Source organism: Tiliqua scincoides, chromosome 1 (assembly GCF_035046505.1).
Source record: "Tiliqua scincoides isolate rTilSci1 chromosome 1, rTilSci1.hap2, whole genome shotgun sequence".
Taxonomy (NCBI): domain Eukaryota; kingdom Metazoa; phylum Chordata; class Lepidosauria; order Squamata; family Scincidae; genus Tiliqua; species Tiliqua scincoides.
In genome coordinates this window covers 280725336-280749661 of record NC_089821.1, presented here as the reverse complement: position 1 = coordinate 280749661, position 24326 = coordinate 280725336, and the positions used below count along the sequence as shown (strand labels likewise).

The window sequence follows — 24326 nt, the reverse complement described above, 5'->3', positions numbered from 1 at the left end:
TGATGGGGACAGAACCTGCTTGGATGGCTTCCAGACATGATCTGTATGCCCAGCCATAGGTGGTGCTCCCACACTGTTCATGGTGGGAAGAAAACCTGCTTTGCGATATCACTTAAGAGCAGCACTTCAATGTCATTGGCCTCCTCTCATCCCTCTCTGTCTTTCTCTCAGTCAAATGAAATGACCAGGCCCTGTCCAGCTCCCAGCTTGCTGCTGCTGTGAATGTTCATCACAGCAGCGCCTGGCAATGTGTGGCCAGCCCAACATCTACTCCAGGCTGGTCACTGCAGAGATACTCTGGCTAGCCCTGCATCTCTTTGCCCAAACCTCTGACACAGATATGGACCATGCTGAGAAATCCAGTGGTGGGGATTTGGGTCACTATTCCTGCCTAATGTGCAGAATGTAATCAGAGTGGGGCATTTTTTAGGAGTCCATCCCAGTCATGGGGACTGATGCCTTATTGCAGGCAGCCATCAGTCTGTCTGTTGCCCCAGGCAGCCTCAGCAGATGGCACTGATGCAGGAACTCTTGTGTGCTTGTACAACCCTCAACTCTGGGGGCTAATAGGGCATTTGGCTCTTATTGGAAGCTTTTTACTGAACTAATCCTGACAACAACCTTACAGGGTAGGTCACTATATTTATTCCTGTTGCAGGTTTGGGGGAGGGAGTCTCAGGATGAGTGCCTTGCTTAAGAATGAAGACCTCAAGTTCCTGGATGAGGATGTGGACATCTACAGCTTCTGCTGGTAGAGCAAAACTGGATGTTATGAGGAGGGAAAATCAGGGTCCTGTGGAGGATGCTTCCAGGCCAAAGAAAGCCTGGATCTTCATGGGTCAGAAGAAAGGGAAAGCATCTCTCCTGCAAAGATGACCCTGGTGGTCCATCCACCCCCCCCCCCAAAACTGGGTTCCAAAACTGGGAATGAGGCAGCTGAAAAAAATACACTTCTCTCCTGTGTGGTCCCCCCCCCCACACACACACACCTTTGCAGTTCTTGCTGCATCAGCAGTTGGGCTGCTGTAAAGTGCTGGGAGTGGGAAGAGGAGGGTGTTCAAACAGGAGTTTCCAGCAATCAGTCTCCAGTGCTGTTTCCAGTGTGAAACCAGCAGGCTGCCTCTGTGGTCTGGGAGCACCTCATTGGCTGCAGGACCAGCCTCCCAAGCACCCAGCTGGCTGGTCTCCCCAAGGCCAGTCCCTGCTCACCAGGCTCCATAAATCCCCAGCCTCAGATATCACCCCTTTGTCTTAACAGCTTGGCTCTGAGGGGGAGATGTGACTGTGTGCCTCAAGCCTGGGACCTAAACTCCTGCCTGCCTTTGACTATGCAACTGCCTCTGACCCTCCAGTCCTCATTCGCTGCCCCGACTGGTGCTCCGTCCTGCCTGCTTGGCCTCCACACCTGCTTCTGGCTTCCCAGGCCCTGAAACTCAACTCCCTGAAGTCTGCTCTTGCCAGGGCCTGGTGAAGGTTCCCTAAAATAGTACTGTATCTATTTGGACCCTATATCTGGTCTTGCCATCTTAAATGAAGATAAGACAGCACCAGGCAGTGGAACATGGGATGCTGTGTCAGAGGGGGGCAGAGTTATGTCTCTGTTGAGACAGGTCATATTAAATACCTATTTGACAACAAGAAGCATGGAGTGAAGAGTAGTGCTGGTGCCAGGTTGTGGGGGAGCTGGAGCAAGTCTCAGCTGGGCCACCCATGTGCCACTGGGTCCTTCAACTGCCACTAGAGTGGATGGCCAACCTCTATGCCACCACTATTGAAAAAAGAGTTAACAGGGTTGGAAATGACCACTAGGGCCACGTCACCCAACCTCCACTGCCTAGAAAACAGGGTCATCCTCTGACCAACTCCCTAGAAACCAACTTGTGCAATTCAGGCCATGCAGTGTTCCAGAAGCTGGTGGCAGGTGGAGACACTGGAGGGGGAAAAAAAGTGCTTCTGGAGCCTCAAATCCTTTCAGCAAGCCAGCCAAGCTGACCCAAAGATGACAAACACACAGACAAAGCCATTCAAATCAGTCAATTCGAGTGGAGTGGGGGGGGGGAGGGTATGGGGATCAGCAGCCCATTCACCAAGTCTTACAGTGCACTCCTATGCATGTCAGTTCAGAAGTAAGTCCCATTGTGTTCAATGGGGCATACTCCCAGGGAAATGTGTATAGGATTGCAGTTGTATTGTTCGGAAAGAGGAGGTTTAACCACTCCCTATCATCCAGAATCTAACCCCTCTGCTGCCCTTAGCTATGGCTTTCATTCCAGTCATTGTACAGTGCCACTGGCACTCACCAACCTTGTCTCATTTTCTGTATTCCACACAATCTATTCCCCCCTCCAGACAAACTTTTCCTTTGCTACCTTAGCATGGCATACTGAGCAATAGTCAAAGAGCCAGACTGAACAACTGTCTAAGCAAGCCACTTGACAAATCTTTAGCCATTGCTGAGCTCTCCAGGAGAACCCTGGAAAGTCTGTGGGCTGCAGCTTATCCAAGATATTCCTGGGCAAAAAGACATGGTGGCACATGAAGAATAAATCAGTTTATGCTACCCCACATGCAAGACTTCTATTTCCCTGGCTCTAACTTTCCTTCCCAAGGCATTTGGGGTATGGTGGTGCACTTGATCAGGCCCGGAACTCAAAGTAGCTGTCCCGGACTTCTCTTTCCTGTGAGGTCACCCTCTTCCCTGAGGGGAAAGTCTGGTATGTCCGTAGATTCTCTGGAGATGCCCGATGGAGATACCACCTGGCTTTGGCACTCAGAGGTGGGCTAGAAGGGGAAGCAAGCAAACAATGGAGAAAAGGATTATAACAAGAAATAGAAAGCAAAGAGCAGCAGTTTAGGGCCAGGGCACTTGGGAGCTCTGCATTGCTGGGAGGAGCTCTGCATTGCTGGGCAAGGGGGTGCAGCTTGAGGGGATTCAGGCTCAGGAGGGATGTCAATGCTCAGTGGAAGGAAGGAGGGAGGGAGAGGGAGAGAGAGAGAGAGAGAGAGAGAGAGAGAGAGGCTGGGACAGCCACATACTCTGCCTAGTGACCTATCCAGGGTTCTGAAAGCCCTGATCCAACAGTTCTGGGTCTCCAGGCTTGAATCCCTTCCAATGTGCATCCCCTTGTTCTCACTCTCCCAGATCTTGATCCCAAGTCTGGATTTTCTCTGCCATATGATGTTGTTCACTTCATTTACACTTTTAATTGCTTTTAATTAAAACAATCAAAGAAACATACAATACATGTACGATAATTAAAAAACATCAAAGTAAAACACTGCAATCTAATAAACAACATGAAATAATTTTAAGCAGAAGGATGGAAGGCCTTCAGAAACCACTTCTCACCCCTTGTCCCTGACCACTTACTGGGACTTCAGCCCCCCCCCCCGGCTGCTGGGGGGCCTCTTTGCCCTTACTGTTCCTGAAAGGGGGGGATAACATAGTACTCTAATAGGGAAGTGGTTCCCAAGCTGTGAGCTATGACTCCCTGGGGAGTCATGGAAACTAGGCAGGGGAGCCACAGAATCATCATGAAAAACACACCACCCTATACAATGTATAAGATTGTAGCCCTAATAGGGAGCTGAGGCCAATGGCCCCCAGCCAAAAAAGTTTGGGATTTGCTGAGTTAGGGAAAAGCAGAGGAACACAAGCCAAAATTTACACACCGATTAACCAATTTAAGCAAGATGCTGGCTACATGAATAGCTTCCAGGAATACAGGGCACACACTACCAGACACTATATTGAAAGGTTCTTCAGCTGTGTGCTTCGTATTCATAGGCCATGAGAGAAGCCAAACTGATGCGCTAATGCTGCATACAGAGCGGCTGGTGCTTGCGTTAAGTTCCCATTTCACACATGTAACTGGGTAAAGGCAAATGCTTTTTGCTCACTCTGCATCTCCTTCCCTGTTCCAGTTTTCCCAAATAATTTGGCACAGAGCTGTCTACCTTTCAACCACCAGGGGGCACTCCTGGCTGGGCCAGTCACCATCAGTTTGTCAGGAGCAGCCCATCAGCCCTGGCCCTTCTCTGTGAGGAGGAAATGAGCAGAAAGAGGGCACCAGCCAGCCCTGCCCACCCTCTGCTTTCCTTCTGGACAGCATTTGTTGCCACAGGACAATGTTGCCCCGGAGGAGAATTTATTCCCAGAAATGGATTCAGTGTTCACAACCACAGGGAGGAGCTCTCCCAATAGGCAGCATTTGCCTGTGCAGACCAAGGATGTCTGTGGAGAGAGTGGGGTGGAACCATGGAGTACATACCTTGGGAGGGGGACAGGGGTCTAAGCATGGAGGCATTTGAGACAGCACTTTGCCACTTAATCACCCCAGGACCTGCTGGAGACCTGCTGCCCTGCCCTTCCTAGGTGATGTGCCAGCCTCTGCTCCTCTCAGTAGAGGCAAGCGGGGGGGGGGGGCAGTCCTCCAGAAAGGATGCACACCAGAGAGCCCACAAGGCACCTTCCACAGAGAAAGGCAAAATGGCCAGTCTGACCTGCAGGAAAATTATTTCCTGATTTCCTCATGGGCAAAACCTGTCCTCAGGTTTATTGGACGTAAGCCATGGCCAATCTCCACAGTCTCTTTCAATGCATCTTCTCTCTAGCCTGCCCTGCTGGTTTTCCTAACAACTAAGGCTGCAATCCTAACCACACTATCCTGAGAGTAAGCTCCATTTAACAAAATAGGGCTTCCTTCTGAGTAGACCTGGTTAGGATTGTGCCCTGAGTCAGGAAAACTTATCACAGGTAGTGTGCTTTTTGAGTGGGACTGTGTCAGTTCCAGTGTCAAGAGGGACCGAGCAGAGAAGATCTCAGTACCATTCAGCAGCACCCTACCTTCCTGGATGCAGAAGGTTCCAGGGAAGGGCCCTGGCTGAGTGGGCTATACGCAAGGCTCAGTGGACCAATGGCCTGACTCAGTGTAAGACAGCTCATCACATTGTGACACAGGAGAAAGCCACTCTCTCACCTTGCATCCCTGACCATATAAGATGCTACTGATACTCCATTCATCCTTGCTGAGGACGTATCTTGAAGAACTAACAATAAGTGCTCATCTACTGCAGTATTCACCTTCCCACACTAGCCAGCCAGGTATTTCTGGAAGGCCACTACCAGAGCATGAGGGCAACAGACACCCCCAGTTTGTCCACCAGCACCTAGAGGTCCCATTCAGCTCTTAGGACTAATACTCCCTGCCGGGACTCCTCTCCCTCCATGAATGCACCTAATCCCCTTGGAAAGCCACCTGACACAGTGGCCAGCACCACACTCTGTGGCAGTGACTTCCATATACCAATGCTTCATTTATTTATATCCCAGTCTTTCTTCCATGTTGGAGCTCCAGGCAGGGTCCCCAGAGGGGTCTCCCATTCAAGAGATGACCAGATTCAGCTTGCCATCATCACCTGCCTTCAGACCATGGCCTAGGATCATAGCAATGCCTTGTGTGCAGAAGTCCTTTCTTTGTCTGCCTCAGGCTGCAAACCTACACAAGTCTATTCAGAAGTAAGTTTCACTGTGTTCAGTGAGATGTACTTCCAGGAAAGTGTGGATAGGATGGCAGCCTCAATCTCGCCCCAGTGTCATTTGGTGACCCAAGGTTCTAGCACAATTGTAGACAGACCAAGAATTGTTTCCACCATTCACTTTCTCTACACCAGACCTCAGTTTATAAGCCCTCCCCTCTCCCACTGCCACTGGAGAAATTCCATGCCTGTCGAAGCAGCATCTTGTCTGCATCCCTCCAGCCAGTCCTCAGTAGAGAGCCCCTCAGCACAAGACAAGTACAAAGGAGGCATTTTCTTTCAGCTACTGCTGCAGCAATGACACGTTGCTCCCTGCCAAGCACTGACAACCCAGTGTAGGCAGCTTACTTTCTGCCAGCAGAGGTAACAGTAGTCTGCCCTAGAAAATGCATCTGGAAGCCAGTCATTCGTGATGAACACCAGTGTGCCCTGGAGACGCCACCATGAAAAAGCTGCTTTGGACTAGCAGGCTGAATGATGATGCTCTGCATTATTTAACCACTCTGAACAGGCACGGAAAAGTCAGGCCTTTTTAGTAGGCAGAAACAGTGCAGAGGCAGCAGCTTTACCCTACACAGCCAATTTGCTACCCTGGCACAATTGTCCAGATGAAGGTCACCAGTATTTTCTTCTGGCTCAACCTATACTTGTAACAGCAGAGTGGCAAAGCACAGACACAGAGCACTGAGAGTGCCCCTCATCTGCTAATCCTGTCCTGTTCATAGCACAGGCCCAGCACTGTGAGACAAGACAGAAACGCCTTGGCTGCATCAGCATGCTGCAACAGTCCTGGCCCTGGTCTCCATACACTGAAGTTCAGCCACAGCAACTCATCACAAAGAGCCTGTAGCTCTTTTGAGAGTTATCTCAAGCCACCCCAGCTGCTACAAAGAGAACCTCCCACCCTGCAAAATATTCCACCTACCATCTGATGTGCAAATCCACCCCAGCACAGGCCAAGAAGCATAGCAAACATGCACCAGACAATGATCAGGGCAGCCCACTAAGCACTGACTGGTGATAACTAAGGCTAGGGTTCAGAGGGAGAGTTCCTGCTTCATTTTGGTCCAGGATCAATTCCTGGTAGGGCTGCAAGACACCCTGCCAGTTAGTGTAGACAACCCTCAGGTGGAAGGACCAGTGGTCTGACTCTGCAAAAGCTTCTCAGCTGGAATAACTGGATCCATAAAGGCAATCATGCAGTAAATGGCACCCTTCCACTTGTCATAAGCAAATCAGACCACAGCTTCTCTTCATTACTGCCTGAATTTATGCCTTGAATACGATGGACAATGTGTCCTGGACAGAGCAAGGCTCAATGGACACAAGACATGGCCAGCCTGCATTGTCTCTTTCAATGCATCCTCCTAGGCCATTTCCCTCTGCTTTTCTTAAGAACCAAGTCAGAAAAACATATCACAGGAAGTGTCCTTTTTGGGTGGGGATTGTGTCATTTCCAGGTTCTGTACAATGCTTCACAACCACTGGGGCTGAATGAACATTGGAGGGGGCTGCCATCTGGTTGACATCCCTCCATGCACTGGAATATGCACAGTTCCATCACAGGAACATTCTCCCATCACAATCCCTTGGTCTGCATCACCATCTGCTCTTGGAACCTTGCTTCAGTCACATACGTCATGTTATGCCACGACAGGAGGACTAGGATACACCGTATATGATTCTGGAATGCAAAAGCCATTTCAGGGACTATATTGAAAAACTAGGTTGCTGATGAGCCTGAAGTCCAGAGGACTTTGCTACTGGCTATTTCACCATTCACACATTCATCCAGGGAAGGGTTTATCACTCAGCAGTATTGTCAAATTCTCAAGGTACAGTGATTTTTGATTACCCTCCGTATGAAAACACACACAGGAACTTAGAGTATTAAAAGCCAAGCCCTACAAGCTTTATTCAAAACAATTCATCTCTGTACATAGAGATAAGCCCTGGGTTATGAACAGAAGGTGTTCTACACAAGCTTTCACATTCTTTAGGAATTGCAGAAATCAACTTCCAAGTTACAGATTAAAGTTACATATATGAGCTTGCATGAAACCGACAATAAACAGACAAAACAGTGCTTAGCGAATACACAGAAGAAACGTGGTTGTTGAGCAAGGAACCTCATCCAGGCCTTGTCCATCTCCTCACAGTGACCATATAGGAACTAATAAAATTGGCTGGTGGGAACTGCATGCTACCTGCTTTCTTGCGCATCCAACACCCAGCTATCATCTCTCTGCTTCAAATGTATTGGGAAGGTGTGATTTGTAGAGGTGACAGGGCAAGAAAGCACACAAGTGGATGCTGAGCTTTCCCTCCCCCAACATGTTTAACCTCCTACTCCCTGTACCTGCCTGTCCCCCAACCAAGGTTCCAGAACTGTGTTTGCAATGGAAAACACCCAGCTGGGAGAGTAGCTGTTGCAGCAGAACCCCTTGCTTTCTCTGGCCAGATTATTAGGGCAGATCCATAAACACACAGATACACTAAAGTTTAGTCTGCCCCTAACGGAAAAGGCCTCTGCACTATTTTCTTGTTTATTTAAAACTGGATATTCTGCTTATTTCGTATAAACTCTGAGTGGCTTACAATCAGCTTATATCATAATTTTAATCAAATTACATTCAAATTATCTAAAATAATGCAATTACAATTAAACAACAAATGCAGCCTTTAAACAATATACTGAAAACAACCACACAAAACTAAGTGACTGCTCTCCCTAGCAGTGAATCTAAGAGGTTGTTGCCTGCATGGGGAAGAAGACACTCTGTTTTGTACACCCTCCAATTACACAGTACAGACAGGGGGAGCCAGTAAGCAAGGTTCTCCTTTTGACCCCAGGGTAGAGGGCAAAGACACCATCATGCAAGAAGAGATGTGCCCTGAAGCATGTTGGAGCTCAAGTTTTATTATTTTTGTAGGTCCTACTGAACAGTTTAAGGGATAATCAGCAGGCAGGTGAGGGGAGTGCTTAGCCCTTCCCCAGCCTACTGATCCTGCCCTGCAAGTTTCCCCTTTCTTCTGGTCATTTTACTTATGCTTTCTCCAGCTGAGTTCTAAAACTAAAAATAAATCTGGCTGGGCAATTAAGGAGTGACAGGGTATGTGTGTATTGGCAGAGGAGAATCAATATTTTTGTTTTCATTCATTCAGTCATGTAAATTATATCTATCCCACCTTTCCCTCTGAATAAACAGAATGTTCAAGGCAACACGTAACATAAAGAGAACCATTAAGTGTGCAAAACATAATGCAAAAATAGGCATAAAATACAATAACCATAAAGTACAATAATCATAAGAAATAATCAAGAATAGTACAATATAAACTATTACAACAAAATACAGACAATCTTAAAACCCAGAAGCAGCCAACTAACGGACCAGTTCTATCCAATTTTCCAGTGCCGGTGCAGCTGTGCCAGTGGGGCATGCACTGCATCCTGTGATTGGGGGGGGGGCAGTCACAGAGGCCTCCTCAATATAAGGGAATGTTTGTTCCCTTACCTCAGGACTGCACTGCGGCTGCATCGGTGCTGGGAATTTGGACAGGACTGGGCCCTAAGAAGGGGAAGCCCAAAAGGACACAATTCAGGAAGCTGCCTTGTGCCAAGTGAGGTCACTCTGGGTCCATCTGCTTCAGTCTTGTCAATGTTTACTGGCAGCATCTCTCCAGAGCACCAAGCAGGAATTTTTCTCTGCCCTACCTAGAAACTGAACCTGGGGCTATCAGCATGAAAAACAGGAACTCCATCACTGAATCAAACCTTGCCTAGAAAGAGAATGTGGGGGGAGTTATCCATTAACACCCTTTCACCATTTGGTAAAGGGGAGGATTTCTCCCCCACTCCTTTTAAAGTTCATTATTAGAATAAATGGGAATTCTATTTATTTATAGTATTTTTAGTCTACCTTTTCCCTTCAATCAGTAGGGGCCCAAGGCCACTTGCCAAAAGCACTTGACCACTTACTAAAAAGCCCAAAGCCACTTATCAAAAAGCCCACGGCCACTTACCAAAGGAGGTGCCCTTGCAAGGCCACTTACCAAAACGTGCGTGTGCACACACATATTTTAAAGGTGGGTTTTCAGTCATCCTGAACTCCACCAATAGGGAATTCCATATGTGAGATGCCAACACAGAGAAGGTCCCCCCTTCTCATACTAGCCAAACTACTGCTGGTGGTGGGATGTGGAAGAGCACCCTTCCAGATGACTTCAAGGGACTAGGTGAGCAGTTTTCAAACTCTCAGGGAGAGTATGAACAGCAGTAAGTTCTTGCAGGGGCAGGGAGACAGCAACGCGATCCCCAGGATTGCGTCGCTAAGGGGGCTGCAAGGACTGGGATGCACTCACGTCCCTGCAGCAGCCCTGCACGAGTGTCTGCAGGGCTCCCCAGGTCTTAAAAAGTGAAAGTGGAGAGATTGTGCTCCGCTTCCGCAAAACCAGAAGTGCAGTGTGATTGCTGCACTTTCACTTTTTAAGACCTAGAGAGCCCTGCAGAAGGTCGCACAGGGCTCCCAACACCCCAGGGCATCCCAGTCCCTGCAGCCCCCTTAGTGATGCGATCCTGGGGATCGTTGCCTTCCCCCCTGCCCCTGCCTCTTAAGGGGAAAGTGGCCAGGGCTCTCTGGCTGGTGTGTTGTGATGCCCCAGTTTGAAAAGCCCTGGATTAGCTGTTTCATATGGGAGGAACCAGTCGTCCAGGTACCTGACCCCAAGTTGTTTTGGGCTTTAAAGGTCACAACCAGCACCTTGAATGGCACCTGGAAATGGACTTGTAGTTGATATGTCATGATCATACTACCTGACACCAGCCAAGAATCCTGCAGTAACATTCTGCACCAACTGAAGTTGTGGACAATCCTCAAGGGCAGCCCCATGTACAGCATATTACAATACAGGCGTGTCTCCTTATCTGTGGGGGTTCTGTTCTGAAACACCCTGTGGATAGCTGAAACTGTGGATATAGGCAAATGTTCGACCCCATAGTGCTGGGGGGTTGACCTCCTTTCAGAGGCGAGCTGGAGGGCTTCCCCAGGCCTCCCAATGTCTTATAAGGCATTAAAAATGTCACTTCCAGTTTCTTCGTTATTTTCTCACCTTATTTTGCTTGCCGAGCTCCATCTGATCTCAGCAGAGGCTGGGGACGGATGTCTTTGGCCTCTGCTGAGCTCAGAAGCCCCTCTGGAGGCTAGAGTGTACACTGAGGGGGACCCCAGTCCCAATCTGTTGCTCTGAATCCATGGATGTGGATATGGGGCCCCCCTATAGTTTAACTTCAATGTAATCAGTGCATGGCTATTTATATACCACTTTTCAAAAAGATTAGTTCACAAAGTGGTTTACATCGTAAAATAAATCAACAAATTGTTCCCTGTCCCCAAAGGGCTCACCATCTAAAAAATACAGGAAAAAACACCAGTAGTAGCCACTGGAATGACTACATATTGGGGTGAATGAGAAAGAAAAGGATACAGTTCGCACACCATCTTAAGCTGGACACAGATGTATCAAGCAGTATTGGGTCTCGAACACCCTCAAACGAGTCCTTCAAGGGCAGGCTGACTGTCCATAACCCGGATCATAGGCCTATTGACTAACTGCACCTCTGTCTTCTCCAGATTTAATTTCAGCTTGTTAACACTCATCTAGCCCATTACTGAGGTAGTAACTCAGAACCTCCTCCAATAATTAGGCCTCCTCTGCTTCAATTACTATGAGTACAGACCCTCAGGTGAGGTAATTGTTCCAGGTCTATTAGGGCTAGGGCCTAACTAAATTTTAAGAATGCAAGCTTGAATGAAAGCCCAATCCTAACCTCCACCATCTTCTGCCATGTAACTGGCCAGTTAGGCCATCTGATCGCCTATGGGCTCCTCAGACCCATCTACTTAACTAGCATTAAGTCTAAGGAGGGGAAGGGAGTGGGGCAGGTTGCTAATTTGGGGATAGAAACTGGCATGCCCTTTGCTGTCAAGATCCATCCCCTCCAGCTCACTCCCCGCTCCCTGCCATCCCTGCCCTGAACCTCTCCTGAACTACTCATGAACTGTCACCTGGACCAGCAGAGCATTTGGGCAAGTCTGGTGCACATGTGGTGCTGCTGGCCATTTCCACTAGTGGTTTTGTGGTTATGATGGCAGCACAGATTCTGTGCCACTGCAACAGAGCCTACAGCAGCAGATTGTGAGATCCACTGCTGTAGGCCCTTGATAAGACTGGGCCATACGTGCTGTAAAATATTGTGGGAGGGGACCATAGCTTAGTGGCTGTGCTCCTGCTTTGCATGGTGAAGATCCTAGGTTCAATCTGCAGTTCTAGGGATCACTTGACCAGGGCTAGGAAGGGCCTCCCTCTGCCTGAGTCCCTGAAGATCTGCTGCCAGTCAGAGTGGACTTCTTTCTCTCTCTCTCTCTGTCACACACACACACAAATGACCCTTCCAGTTTCCTAGCACATGGTCTTCCATAAGCTCCAGATGCTTCATCCGTCACTGCCAACCAGTATAATTTCTCCTCTGAAGGGATCCAGAGGCTGCAATTGAAATGTAAAGCATCTCCCAAGATCTATGAGTAGTCTGAAGAGCCAGGTGAGAAGTACAAGGAAAGACAGAGAGTCCATTCGGAGAACCAGGGTGGAGTTTTCAGGGCCTTAACATGTTTGCTGGGGGGGGGGGGGGATTAGAAAGAGCTAAACGCGATCAGACCTATGGCAAGATAAAGGACAAAATTAAATTCCAAACAAGGACAGCACCAAAACAAGCAAACAACCCCCACTCCTGCCTTCCCTAGATTTAAACTAACAACTTCTTGAGGTTCCCTGGTCTATTCCTCTCCATATCAAAAAGAAAAAAACATGCCATCCATGTTGATGGATGGCAGGAGGAGCAGCTCCAAAGACCATGAAGTGCCTGCATGTGTAAGCCATATGGCCCAAAGGACTAGCCCAATGGTTCCCAAACTGTGCATTGCAGCACCTCAGGGCACTACAGCAAACTTACAGGGGCACCCCAGGATGTAACTGGTGGCCTCGTCTTGCCAGCTGTCCTGGGTGCTGCCATCTTGACCAGACTGAGATCTCACACAATTCTTCTGAGATCTCATGCACAGCACTGTCACAACAGAGCACCATCAGGGAAGAGTGCCATGGCCATGGTAAGTTTAGGAACTGCTGGACTAATTTGTGACTGGCTCTCAAGGCTTCTGGCTGGCTCTCAAGGTCTTAATTAAGTTCTGTTGACTTGACCCAAGATATTCTTCAGGTTATTTCTGAGGAAGTTAGGCCAGGTTTGTTATCATGAGGCCACAAAACCTTTTCACAAGGAAGTCAGCTGAGTCTCAAAAAGCTTCTCTGACAGGAAGCTGACCAACTGAGCTCCTCCCCCACTCTTGCATTTGCCCACTGGACTCACAGATCAAGAGGGTGAGGGTACTTGTCCTTCTCCTTCACAGGCAGCATGAAGTAAGGCACCTGATGCACTGTCCCAGTCTTGTCTCTGTAATATTCGCGATGCATCTGGGAAAGCTACAGGTTAAATACAAACCGGTCAAGGGCTGGCATGCTAACATGGGACTGAGCTTTGCAATGTTTCAGGGACACCTGGAGTTGCACACAGCATCATTCCCCACATCTGAAAAGATGTTAGCTCTCCCCCAAGTCAAAGTAGCTTATGTGGAGTACTAATAAGAGTTGGTTAGAGAGACTTGGTTCAAATCTCTGCTTAGCCACAACTCTTACTGGGTGAGCTTGGGTGAGTCACTCTCCACCTAATCAACCTCACAGAACTGTTGTGACAATAAAAGGGAGGACAAGACCAAGCATGAGCTTGAGGCAATAGACAGCTTGAGACAATGGTTTCCCCTCCCACTGAAATGTACAGATGGCAGGAGGTTATTTCTTTTGCTAGAGCTGCCTAAAGCAGATGTGCAGTTTATGCTCCGCCAGACCAAATGCAGCACTAGCCCCCCCCCCCATCCTTGCCTCATGGGCAGTATTTGGTCTGGAGAGTCACAACTTATACAGAGTCTGATCTAGGGCTATGTGCTTTGCAGATCTTTTCCTGTTATGACCCAGACTGCATAGGTAAGTGGGTAGGGGGCAAGTAAATGTATAGTTCTGCCTACAAGCCAGGCAGGTATCAACTAGATAGCACATGGCTCCTTTCAACTTCTCCATCTTTTTCTGAAAAGCCAGCTATGGACAATCACCTTGGCTACAAAGATGAATGAGGAACTGAATTTCCACACAGCACTCAGATTTGCAAAAAAGGAAAAGAAGAAAAAGTATCACCTCCCTTCCCCACCAAATGAATGTGACAAAAAAAAAAAAGCGCCATATGTGCATTTGTTACCTGAAAGTGGCTCCCCCTAGCCAGTGGTTCAGCAGCTGTGGTGTTACAGAATATGTCTGAACATTCCAATTGCTTAGAAGTTTTACAAAACACTGTTAGATGGGGCTGTTAGTAGGAAGGGACGCAGAGAAGGAAGGAAGTAGCACGGTGTAGTGTGAATAGGTTTGTATGTGTAAAACCTGTGTGCATGAAAATGAATGGGGAAGGCAAAATACTGCAGATAAACAAATTAAAGTGGATCTGTGAATGTTTGCAGATCTCCATTTGGAAGGGTATAAACTGGGCAAAAGAGGTAACCAAACATAGTGCGGGCAAGAGGGCTGAGGCTGCATTTCTTATACACGCTTGAACATAGTGGGACTTACTTCTGAGTAAACATGTATAAGATTATACTGTAACGGTTTATATCTCTGGTTCTGCTTTGTTCTAACTTGTGCTTTTTACTAGAGTACCCAAGGAGAGGGGAGCAGCTTGGGCATGGGTGATTTTGAGTGCAAAAGCAACCAGCAGGGTAAGGGTTAACCACCACCACCACCCTGCTGCTCCTCCATAGTCTCCTGAAGCATAAAATATACAGTAATTACTTTTATAAGGGCTTCCATGGCCAGCCTGATCTCTCCACTCTGTTGGCACTAACAAATAAAAGGAAGATCTGGATAAACAGTGCCTGTTCTCAACTCATTAATTTTGGCAACCCACTCTTAATTATTTATAGCTTGTTTAATCGCAGCAGACTCACAGCATGGTGGAAAAAGAAAAGGATAATAAAAATACCTCTCCAGGTTTGAGAAGCAACAAGAACTAAGCTGAGCTCAGCACAGCAGGGCTTGCCCAGGGGACTGTTTCTGGATTCAAGAAGACAGACTGGCCCACTATCAGACATGGCCATTTGTGCTCCACACCCCACCCACATCCTTACATGCACAACTGTGCTTGATGCAGACTTCTGTTCTTGTTTCTGATTATTTCTAAACTTCAGCCACATTGCTCAGGCAGGGGACAAAGTAATCTCAGTGAGCTTATGTGCTTGCTAGAGGCATTTGACTGGCTACTGTGGGAAACAGGGTACTGGGCTAGATGGACCGTTGCACTGATAGGGCAGTGCTCTTCTTATAACAGCTCAATGGAACCTCCATGTTCTGAGAAAGTGTACCTCTAAATACCACTTGCTGAGACAAGGGTAAGCTGCTACCTCCATGCCTTGCTTCCAGGCTTCCTGGAGAAATTTACTTGTTTGAAAAACATATGCCTCACCTTTCCAGCCTTGTGGGAGCTCAAGACAACATACATAAATACAAAATACAATCAGCTAAAATACAAAAATACAAAAAACAATCAGCAAAAACAGTCACAAAACAAGACCCAAAGCTCTGATTAAAAGTCAGGCAGGGGAAAAAAATGCTTAAGACCCTTACAGAAGTCCAGCAAGGAGTGGACAGCCCTAAGGGGGGCAAATTTCACAAGCCAGGCACCACCGCAGAAAATACCTTGCCATAGCCATTCAAACTTGCATCTACACTGTGGCAAATGTGAATGGCTGTACACCTGCTGAGCAGGAACCATGCTCCTTGGGTGTTCCATACAGGTGCTAGCAGGGTAATTACCAGCCAAGGTAGGTTGTAAAGCAAGAAATTAATCACCTGACCCATTCCAATTAGGCATCAATGACCACACAAAGACATCCAGAACTGCCTTACCTTGAAGAACTCCTTAAGTTCTTCTGAACGGTTGATATCCAAATTGAAGCGAGAGTAGTTTGGCGTGTGCAGCCACCTGTCCCAGCCCAATGCCCTTGCCCCCAGCACCAGACCTGGGTCAGGTGAGAAGAGTGTGGGGAACTGGCCACCTTTGCTGTAAGGACTGTGGCTGGTTTCCATGGCACGGCTGCGGAAATCTTGAAAATATTTCATGGTGGTATTTCCATAGGTGTCTCCAAAAGTATACGCCACATTGGGGACATGCCCTCGGTACCTGAAGGACAGAAAGGAAAGATTGGAAAGGACAAAGGCTTTTCCTGACTCATCAGTCACTTCCACAGTACTCAGTGCTCTGCAGGCATAACCCTATCTATTTCCACATGTTGTTGGCATCCTTCAGTCTCGAAAGACTATGGTATCGCGCTCTGAATGGTAGTTCTGGAACAGAGTGTCCTCTCCAGTGGGCGAAGCCTGGGTAAAGTAGATATGGAGGATAGACCGTTTCCCATGCAGTAAATCCCCCCTCTCCACGTCGCTGAAATGGTCCAATGGAAAGGCAGAGGACAATATGGTTGGTTCCAGCATCGCAGGAGTTGCCAGAACTTGACTGTGTTCAGCCATGAACTGCCTCAGGGACTCTGGGTCCAGATTTTGCCTCAAGGTTGACTCCTGAAGCCTTTTCCATAACTGGATGTAGCCACAAGGCAGTGGAGGTTTGGGATCAGAGTTTTCCTTCTCTCAGATGAGCTGCTTTCCCAGGCTAATGAGTTCCATCTACCTGGCCTCTTAAGACACGTGCAGCCAAACTGAGGGCCTATTCTTATCCCTAGCCCCCAGGGGAAATGATACAATGACTGCATGAACCAAGTGATTCCTATGCCACTTCTCCAGTTGCAGAGAAAACACTAAGGACTGCTCCTGAGTTGCTTTAGATCAGTGCTGCAATCCACCATTTTCACACATGAGGCAGGAGCAGGACATCCCAGGAGGAGGCACTGGGTCAAATAAAGAAACATGGTAGACCTTTGGGGGAGGGGAGGGACTGCTGCTGAAATTCAGAATCTCCAAGGTCAAATGTCCCTGACTTTCTCTTTCCCCACTGAATATATTCAGTATTCAGTGACTGAATGTGCTTTCCTGTTTAGGATTGTATGCACAGATCCAGTGTGAAGCTGCAAGGGCACCACCCTGTCTCACCTGTTGCTCCCACTATCTATTTCTTGCATATATATCCCACCCTTTCTCCAAAGAGCTCCAATTACATACATGGCTCTTCCCACCTCACTTTTATCTTCACAATAATCTTATAAAGTATGAGGCAGATAAATAGCAAATAGCTATCCAGTGGGGATTGAGACCTGGGCCACTCAAGAGCTCATCTACCACTCCCACCATTATACAATACTGCATCTCACTAAGCCTGTGAGACTTTATTTGAATATGTGCACATCTATTACATGATTTTTTCAGGCCCATCAACACACCAGAATCATTGCTTTGAAAAGCTCTCTGTGATAGTGGTTTGCCACCACATCCCCAGAGAAGTAATTCTATAATTTGAGATGTGTGTGGGGAAAAATGTTTCAAAATGGGCAGGGGGAAGGAATAGGGTAAACAGATGCTCTGGAAAATCTGTCACTTTGTACAAAAAGGGCATTTTGGCACCTGCACCTTTTCTCATTGCTGGACAACAAGCCACATTTACAGAAATGTCCTCTTTTGCCCAACACTCAACAATGTCTACAACCCAACAGATTACCCTGTTGACGGATTATGTTCAATGTACCTTGATAAATAATTTCCATTTCCACACCTTCCCTAACGGCTTATATTTTACAAGGGCATGCCAAGGCAACTTGGCTTCAGATCTCACTGGAACATGGCCCTCAGTGGCTGACCTGTAAAATGGGAGCTGCTGAAAGACCTGTCTTTCCCATGAAGAATTCTCAAGGGGGAGAGAATCAAGAAGATGGATTAACCTGATCAACTTGGGAAATCAGTGGTGAGGGAAAGGAAAAATGGGCAAGGGGCTTTCTCCTAGTAATGCCAGTTATGGGGGAAGGTGGATGGGGTGTGCCACAGGTGCCGGTCATCTCAGGATCAGGGACATGAGGTGGGTGGGGAAGCAAGTGAGGCAGAGCCTCCCCACTGGAGTCCTTTGAAAAGCCCCACCGCCATGTGAGGTGCGCAAGCACTTACAACCCACATGCAGGCATGGGGGCTGTGCTTGCATGCCTCACATGGTGGTAGTGCTTTTCAAAGGATCCCGATGGGGAAGCTCTGCCTCACCTGCCTCCCCACCCACTGCACATCCCTGCTCAGGATGCGACTGTGAGGCTTCCAGGTGGTGAGAGCTGAAATTTTGGGGAGGGGTCCATACATGGTGGTGGCACGAGTCACTACTTTTTGTTCCCCAAATCTGCTTGGTTCCCACCCATCCACCCCCCAATAACCCTGACCCTTGGGGCTGCGTGCCTCTGAGTATGTCTAGAGTGCCTTTCCCCTCTAACTGGGCTCAGCGTTTGTTTTCAAAATAAATCCGTGCAAGGACAAGGCTGCCTCTGAGCATATGCAGAGTGCAACTGCTTTGATAGCAAGGCGGGGGGGGGGGGTCGAAGAGGATCGGGGGAGCGAGTATTGCACTGAGCCGGCAGCCCTGAGCTCCGCAATACGAGTCAACAGCCTTTTCCAGGGGGTGGGGGTCATATGCAGGGAGGGCAACCTCGGCCGCCCTGGAGAGGCCGCCTCTGTATCCGCATCCATCCGTCCACCCACCCAGGCATGAGCCCGGGCGGCACGTAGACCGCGTTGTACTGAGGGAGGAGGGTCCCGGCGCTGCGCGATGCCATGGCTCCGACGAACAGGAAGGGCGAGAGGAAGCCTGGTGAGGCGAGGCCCAGGCCTCTGGTCGGCCACGGTGCGACTAGGCCGCGACGGTCACAAAGCCGTCGCCATGGCGACGAGGCCGGACGACCTTACTGCGCAGGCGCTGCCTGTGGCTCAAGGAGACCTGTTCGTGGCCCCGCCTGCCTGATTCCTCACACCGGCCTTGAAGCTGCCCCCCCCCCACGAGCCGCCTTGCGGAGCCTCCGCCGAGGCCTTCGAGAGCGGGCACCGCGCCCCCCCGCGACCATTATGCAGTGCGGACTGACAGCCCAATCCTATCCACACTTTCCTGGGAGTAAGCCCCATTGACTCTAATGGGACTTACTTCTGAGTAGACATGCATAGGAGTGGGCTGTGTGGTTGCAATGCTATGCACACTTTTCTGGGAGTAAGCCCATTGACTAGAATGAGACTTACTTCTGAGCAGACATGCATAGGTTTGGGCTCTGACTCCCTCAAGGGAAGTGCGGTGGGTGGGGAGGCAGGTGAGGCAGAGCCTCCCCACCTGAGTCCTTTGAAAAGTGCCACTGCCCTGTGAGGCGCCCAAGCACCCACAACCCATGCGCATAGCGAGGAGAGAGGGAGTGCAGAGTGCATAGGTTGTGGGTGCTTGGCACCTCACATGGCAGTGCTTTTCTAAGGACTCTGGCGGGGAGGCTCTGCCTCCCCTCTCTCCTCCCCACTGCACATCCCTGACCCTTGTCTTGCTCCTGTGTTGGCATCCATGACAGAGCATCTCACTGCACAGACCAGTTGCAGCCCTAACATTATGCTGCCTGAATGAGGCACCACTGGTGTGTCCTCCTTTGGGGACATTAGAAGACTCCTGATGGATTGGGCCCAAGGGGGCTGATCTGGCCCAGCACCCTGTCTTCCAGAGTGGCCCACCAGCCACCCTAATGAGTAAGGTGACCAGATACAAAGGGGGACAGAGTGCCGATATGGTTAACCATTGTATAGAAAAGGGAATTTGGACAGCTGCAGCTTTTTAAACCCTTCCATGTTGAGCTGCACCTGCCAAAATTCCCTCTTCTATACAATGGTTAAGGTATCGGCACTCTGTCCCCCATTGTATCTGGTCACCCTACTAATAAGAAACCAGGGACAGGGGCAGTTGTCTCCCCTGCAGCCAGTGTTTGGAGGCATGCTGCTGCTTGCACATAACCCGCTGACTGGTAGCCAGTGAGAGACCAGACTGGCCTTCTCTTTCTCTCTTTTTCTCCTGGTCACACCTCCTTCTTTCCTTCCAGTGCTCTCCCCCTTCCTTTTCTCTTAGGAAGGGAAGAGGAAAAGCAGCTTGGCACCATTTCCACCCATGGAGAGGGTGCTGGGTGGGGTGCATTGCTTTCCCTGAGAACTAACCCACAATTTGCCACCTTCGGTATCCCACTTCACCCTTCTTCTTGTCAGGGATTGCCCTGCAGCCATTCTCCATGCGATACTTTAGTGCAGTGTTTCTCAACCAGTGGTGCTCACACCGCTGGTGGTACTTGAGGTGGTGTCCAGTGGTATATATGGGACCGCCAGACCCCTACCACCTGGCAGCAAGACCAGGACTACAACACGACAAACAGTAGGAGACTCACAGCCCAATCGTATCCACACTTTCTTGGGAGAAAGCCCCATTGACTCTAATTGGACTTACTTCTGAGTAGACATGCATAGGATTGGACTATATGTGAATAGACCTCCAGCTTGCGCTTTTCTTGCACTCAGAAAAGTCACCCCATCTGCCCTAAGCCTCTTACCAGTGTTTGTTTCATTGTGTTCTGCTCCCAATCTGGAAGTAACTGGCAATGACATCATCACCAGTTACTTTCGGTGGTACTTCCAATAGGTATGGTACTTCCATGCAAAGTGGTACAGTGGGGAACAAATGTTGAGAAACGCTTTAGTGTTCTGGCATGTTTCTAACAGTCCATGAATGCACACTAACAGCAAGGTGGCTCACTGGGGATTTTGTCTGGCTTCCCATCCTCCAATTCTGACTATAATTCTACAAGGATATTATTCTGTTCAAACTAGTAAAACATATGGAAAGGCAGCAACACTTCGTACATGTTTTAATTTAGAGAGGTCTCATACACATTATAGCTAAAAGTTTAACTTCTAGTTCAGTTACAAATAACTCATCAAAACATTGTGAAATATTAATATAAAATATTAACTGTAAAAAGGATAAAGGACACTGTGAAACTAAAGCAAAGAGGGGAAATTGTTAATGGAGATTTTAAATGGCTCTGCTGTTAATATGTGTTGTGAAATGAAATTTTATTGTACATCATTTTAGTGGTTTGTTTATACCTCTTTGTAAGATAGCCATTTTAGAAATGTGTTTTTAATAAGGGTAGGCCATGACTGTCTGGTGAGAAAACGGTGGTCATGGATTCATGGCACAACACCCAGAGAAAATGGGAACCTCTTTTTCACCCACTTGATGTGGTCGGCCAAGGACTTATTCACACCACCTTAGAAGTGACTGTTATCTGTTACCAGGATGCGCCTTAGAAAATTCAGGGTTTGAGCAGCACCAGCAGGAAGCTGTCCCAATGTGGGACCTATCTGGGCCAATGTGATAATGGACAGGCTCCATGACATGAGAAAATGACTCCAGTATTGTAGACGTCTTCATAAGTTCTGTCCAGCCATCTTGTGCTTGCAGCAGTTATAGAGGGGATGAGAACACATTGGGAAGCCCTGCCAAAGTGTTCCATAGTGCCATCTACCCATATCCCTTGTCACAGGGAATCTCTCCCTGAGAATACCATTTGTAAGTGCAGACAAGATCTGTAAGCCTAGTGGGCAGTAGAGTGTGTTGTGCCAGGGGCAGGGCTTGATGGTGCAGCCACTCTACTCTGACAAGGCATTCTCTGAATGGCTGAAGAGGGTTTCACTCTCTTAAAATGCTATTTAGAAGATACTCAATTTAGGAAACAAGCAATAAATAGAGGTGTTTGAAAACAGTGTTATTTATTTTATTCCGAAGTAACCCCATTGTGTTCAGTAAGACATAGTTCTGTCTTACTCACTGGAAACAAACACCTCTAGCAATAAACCTTCCAAATATTATTGGTTAATTGCTGCAGCTGGGACAGGAGAAAACCTCAAGGAGTAGTGATGACCACCCCTTCTCAAATGAGTGACATCAAATTGCATACATGTGTTGGGCCAGGAAGCAAGAATGCCTCCAGAGGGCCCCCTTTGCCTGGTCAACAGGGAACATCACCAGCTGCATTGACTTGAATCTTGGTAAGTATTACAGTGAGCTTTTTCTAGGATTTGTTCATTTCTTGTATGATAATTTATTATTTTTAAAATGTACGTATAATTGTTCAACAAAAATAATGAAAAAGACACAATGCAATTCTATACACACTTACCTGGGAGTCCATCTCATTGAAATCAGTGGAGTTTACTTCTGAGTAGTCATGTGTAAGATTGTGGTGTAAATCATAGCAAATAAAATAAAAGGGTTATTTAACCAATGTGTGCCATTGCTTCTTGGTATCATACCCCATCTTTGTATAGACTTTTCAGTGGACTGGTTTGGATGATACAATCTGCAGGCTCAACCCACCACATTATTATAAATGCAGTTCTCCTGCCCAGTATTTCCATTAAGGGATTCATCCCACTGCACAGGCCCCTGTGCTTGCTGCACAGCAGCTCTGGACACACAGCAATGTGTCAGCCATCATCGCCAGACTTCTGGGAGTGCAAAGCTTCGAGCTGCATGGTGCGCAACTTTGTTTGATTTTGACTTGCATGTCTGTGCAGCTTAAAGAACAATGGTCCTGCCCCTCTCACCTGGTCTACCATTCTGCTTTTCACATTCATGTGGAGCATGGAATGTCTGAACTGCCCTCTGCTCACATGATTTAAATTTCTTTTTAAAGTAATTATTTAGACCACATGATTTGGGGCATTTTGGATGTTCTGCTCTCTCCATATGAGTATGTGGAGGAGAATGGGGGTGCAAATCATGAACATCCTTGTTTGTAATCACACTGTGAGTACAGCCAGTGAATTGTATCTTCTGAACCAGCCCCACATGCTATGACTGCACTGATCAGTTCTTAGAAGCCTTAAAAAAAGACAAATGTTCTTTGGCATGTTGTGATAACAAAGGGCTTGTCTGACTGCTTGCACACCTGAATCACAACTCAACCCCCATTTTTTGCATTAGTACAAACATTCCAGTCTTGGGATGAGGTTGGCTTGAAAGATGTGGGCTGAACACAACAAAGCAATAGCAGGACCTAAGCTGGTCTAGGTATACTCAAAACCTGACCTGTATCCTGACATATTTGGTGTTTGTGTGCATTGGCCCTTTGGGAGGCTTGCTGCTGTGAAACCCTGAACCACTTGCCACAATGGTTGCCACATGGTCACTCTGTGACCAATGGCACTCTGTGACTCACGGGCAACATCAAGGGGATGTATGATGGTATCAAGCAGGCCCTAGGTCCAACACAGAAGAAAATTGCCCCTCTGAAGTCTGCAACAGGCGAGGTCATCCAGGATCGGGCGCAGCAGATGGAACGCTGGGTGCAGCACTACTCTGAGCTATATTCCAGAGAAAATGTAGTCACCGAAGAAGCGCTGAACATTGTCCTCCAGCCTGCCTGTGCTGGAGGAGCTTGACAGTGAACCAACCCTAGAAGAACTTCACGTGGCCCTGGACTCCCTTGCCTTTGGCAAGGCACCTGGAAAAGACAGCATCCCTGCTGAAGTCCTAAAGGGCTGCAAAGAGATCATCATCACTGAGCTGCATGAAATCCTTTGTCTCTGCTGGAGAGAAGGTGGAGTACCTCAAGACATGAGGGATGCAAACATCATCACGCTGTACAAGAACAAAGGCGACAGGGGTGACAGCAACAACTACCATGGCATCTCTCTCCTTAGCGTTGTAGGAAAGTTGTTTGCCCGAGTTGCACTAAAGAGGCTCCAGGTACTTGCAGAGAGCGTTTATCCAGAATCACAGTGTGGATTCCGAGCCAACAGGTCCACCACTGATATGGTATTCTCCCTTAGACAACTGCAGGAGAAATGCAGGGAACAACGACAGCCACTCTTTATAGCCTTCATAGATCTCACGAAGGCTTTCGACCTGGTCAGCAGGGATGGCCTCTTCAAGATTCTCCCCAAGATTGGATGTCCACCCAGGCTCCTCAGCATCATCAGATCCTTCCACAAGGACATGAAGGGCACTGTTGTCTGATGGCTCCACATCACACCCCTTTGACATCCGAAGTGGCGTGAAGCAGGGCTGTGTTCTTGCACCAACCTTGTTTGGGATCTTCTTCGCTGTCCTGCTGAAGCAGGCCTTTGGAACTACAACAGAAGGCATCTATCTCCGGACCAGATCAGATGGAAAGCTCTTCAACCTCTCCAGACTGAGAGCAAAGTCCAAAGTCCAGCTGAAATGTCTGCGTGACTTCCTCTTTGCCGACGATGCAGCTATCACTACCCATTCTGCCAAAGATCTCCAGCAGCTCATGGATCGTTTTAGCAAGGCCTGCCAAGATTTTGGACTGACAATCAGCCTGAAGAAAACACAGGTCGTGGTTCAGGATGTGGACTTACCTCCCTGCATTACAATCTCTGCGCATGAACTGGAGGTTGTCCATGACTTTGTGTACCTTGGCTCAACGATCTCCGACACTCTTTCTCTCGATACCGAGCTAAACAAACGCATCGGTAAAGCAGCTACCACGTTTTCCAGACTCACAAAGAGAGTCTGGTCCAACAAGAAGCTGACGGAACATACCAAGATCCAGGTCTACAGAGCTTGCGTCCTGAGTACACTTCTGTACTGCAGCGAGTCATGGACTCTTCACTCA

The 24326-nt window shown here is 48.2% G+C and overlaps 1 protein-coding gene across 1 annotated transcript; it reads right to left on the bottom strand.

The window, feature by feature from the left end:
* Positions 1-2636: 2636 nt before the first annotated feature.
* Positions 2637-18446, bottom strand: CIMIP2C (ciliary microtubule inner protein 2C). Its single transcript, XM_066611994.1, has 4 exons — positions 18373-18446; positions 15598-15871; positions 12962-13074; positions 2637-2781 (listed from the first exon to the last, which is right to left on the bottom strand). Exons 1-4 carry the CDS (start codon positions 18444-18446, stop codon positions 2637-2639), a joined length of 606 nt encoding a protein of 201 aa, XP_066468091.1.
* Positions 18447-24326: the final 5880 nt, after the last annotated feature.

What these genes read in the sequence shown, in the direction of transcription:
- CIMIP2C (XM_066611994.1), bottom strand. Translation starts at nt 18,446, where the DNA reads ATGGCATCGCGCAGCGCCGGGACCCTCCTCCCTCAGTACAACGCGGTC. An exon ending in CCGCCCGGGCTCATGCCTGG is followed by an intron (nt 15,872 to 18,372) that starts GTGGGTGGACGG and finishes TCTGTCCTTCAG; the next exon opens with GTACCGAGGGCATGTCCCCA. An exon ending in TACCCTCACCCTCTTGATCT is followed by an intron (nt 2,782 to 12,961) that starts GTGAGTCCAGTG and finishes TTCCCCTTCTAG; the next exon opens with CCCACCTCTGAGTGCCAAAG.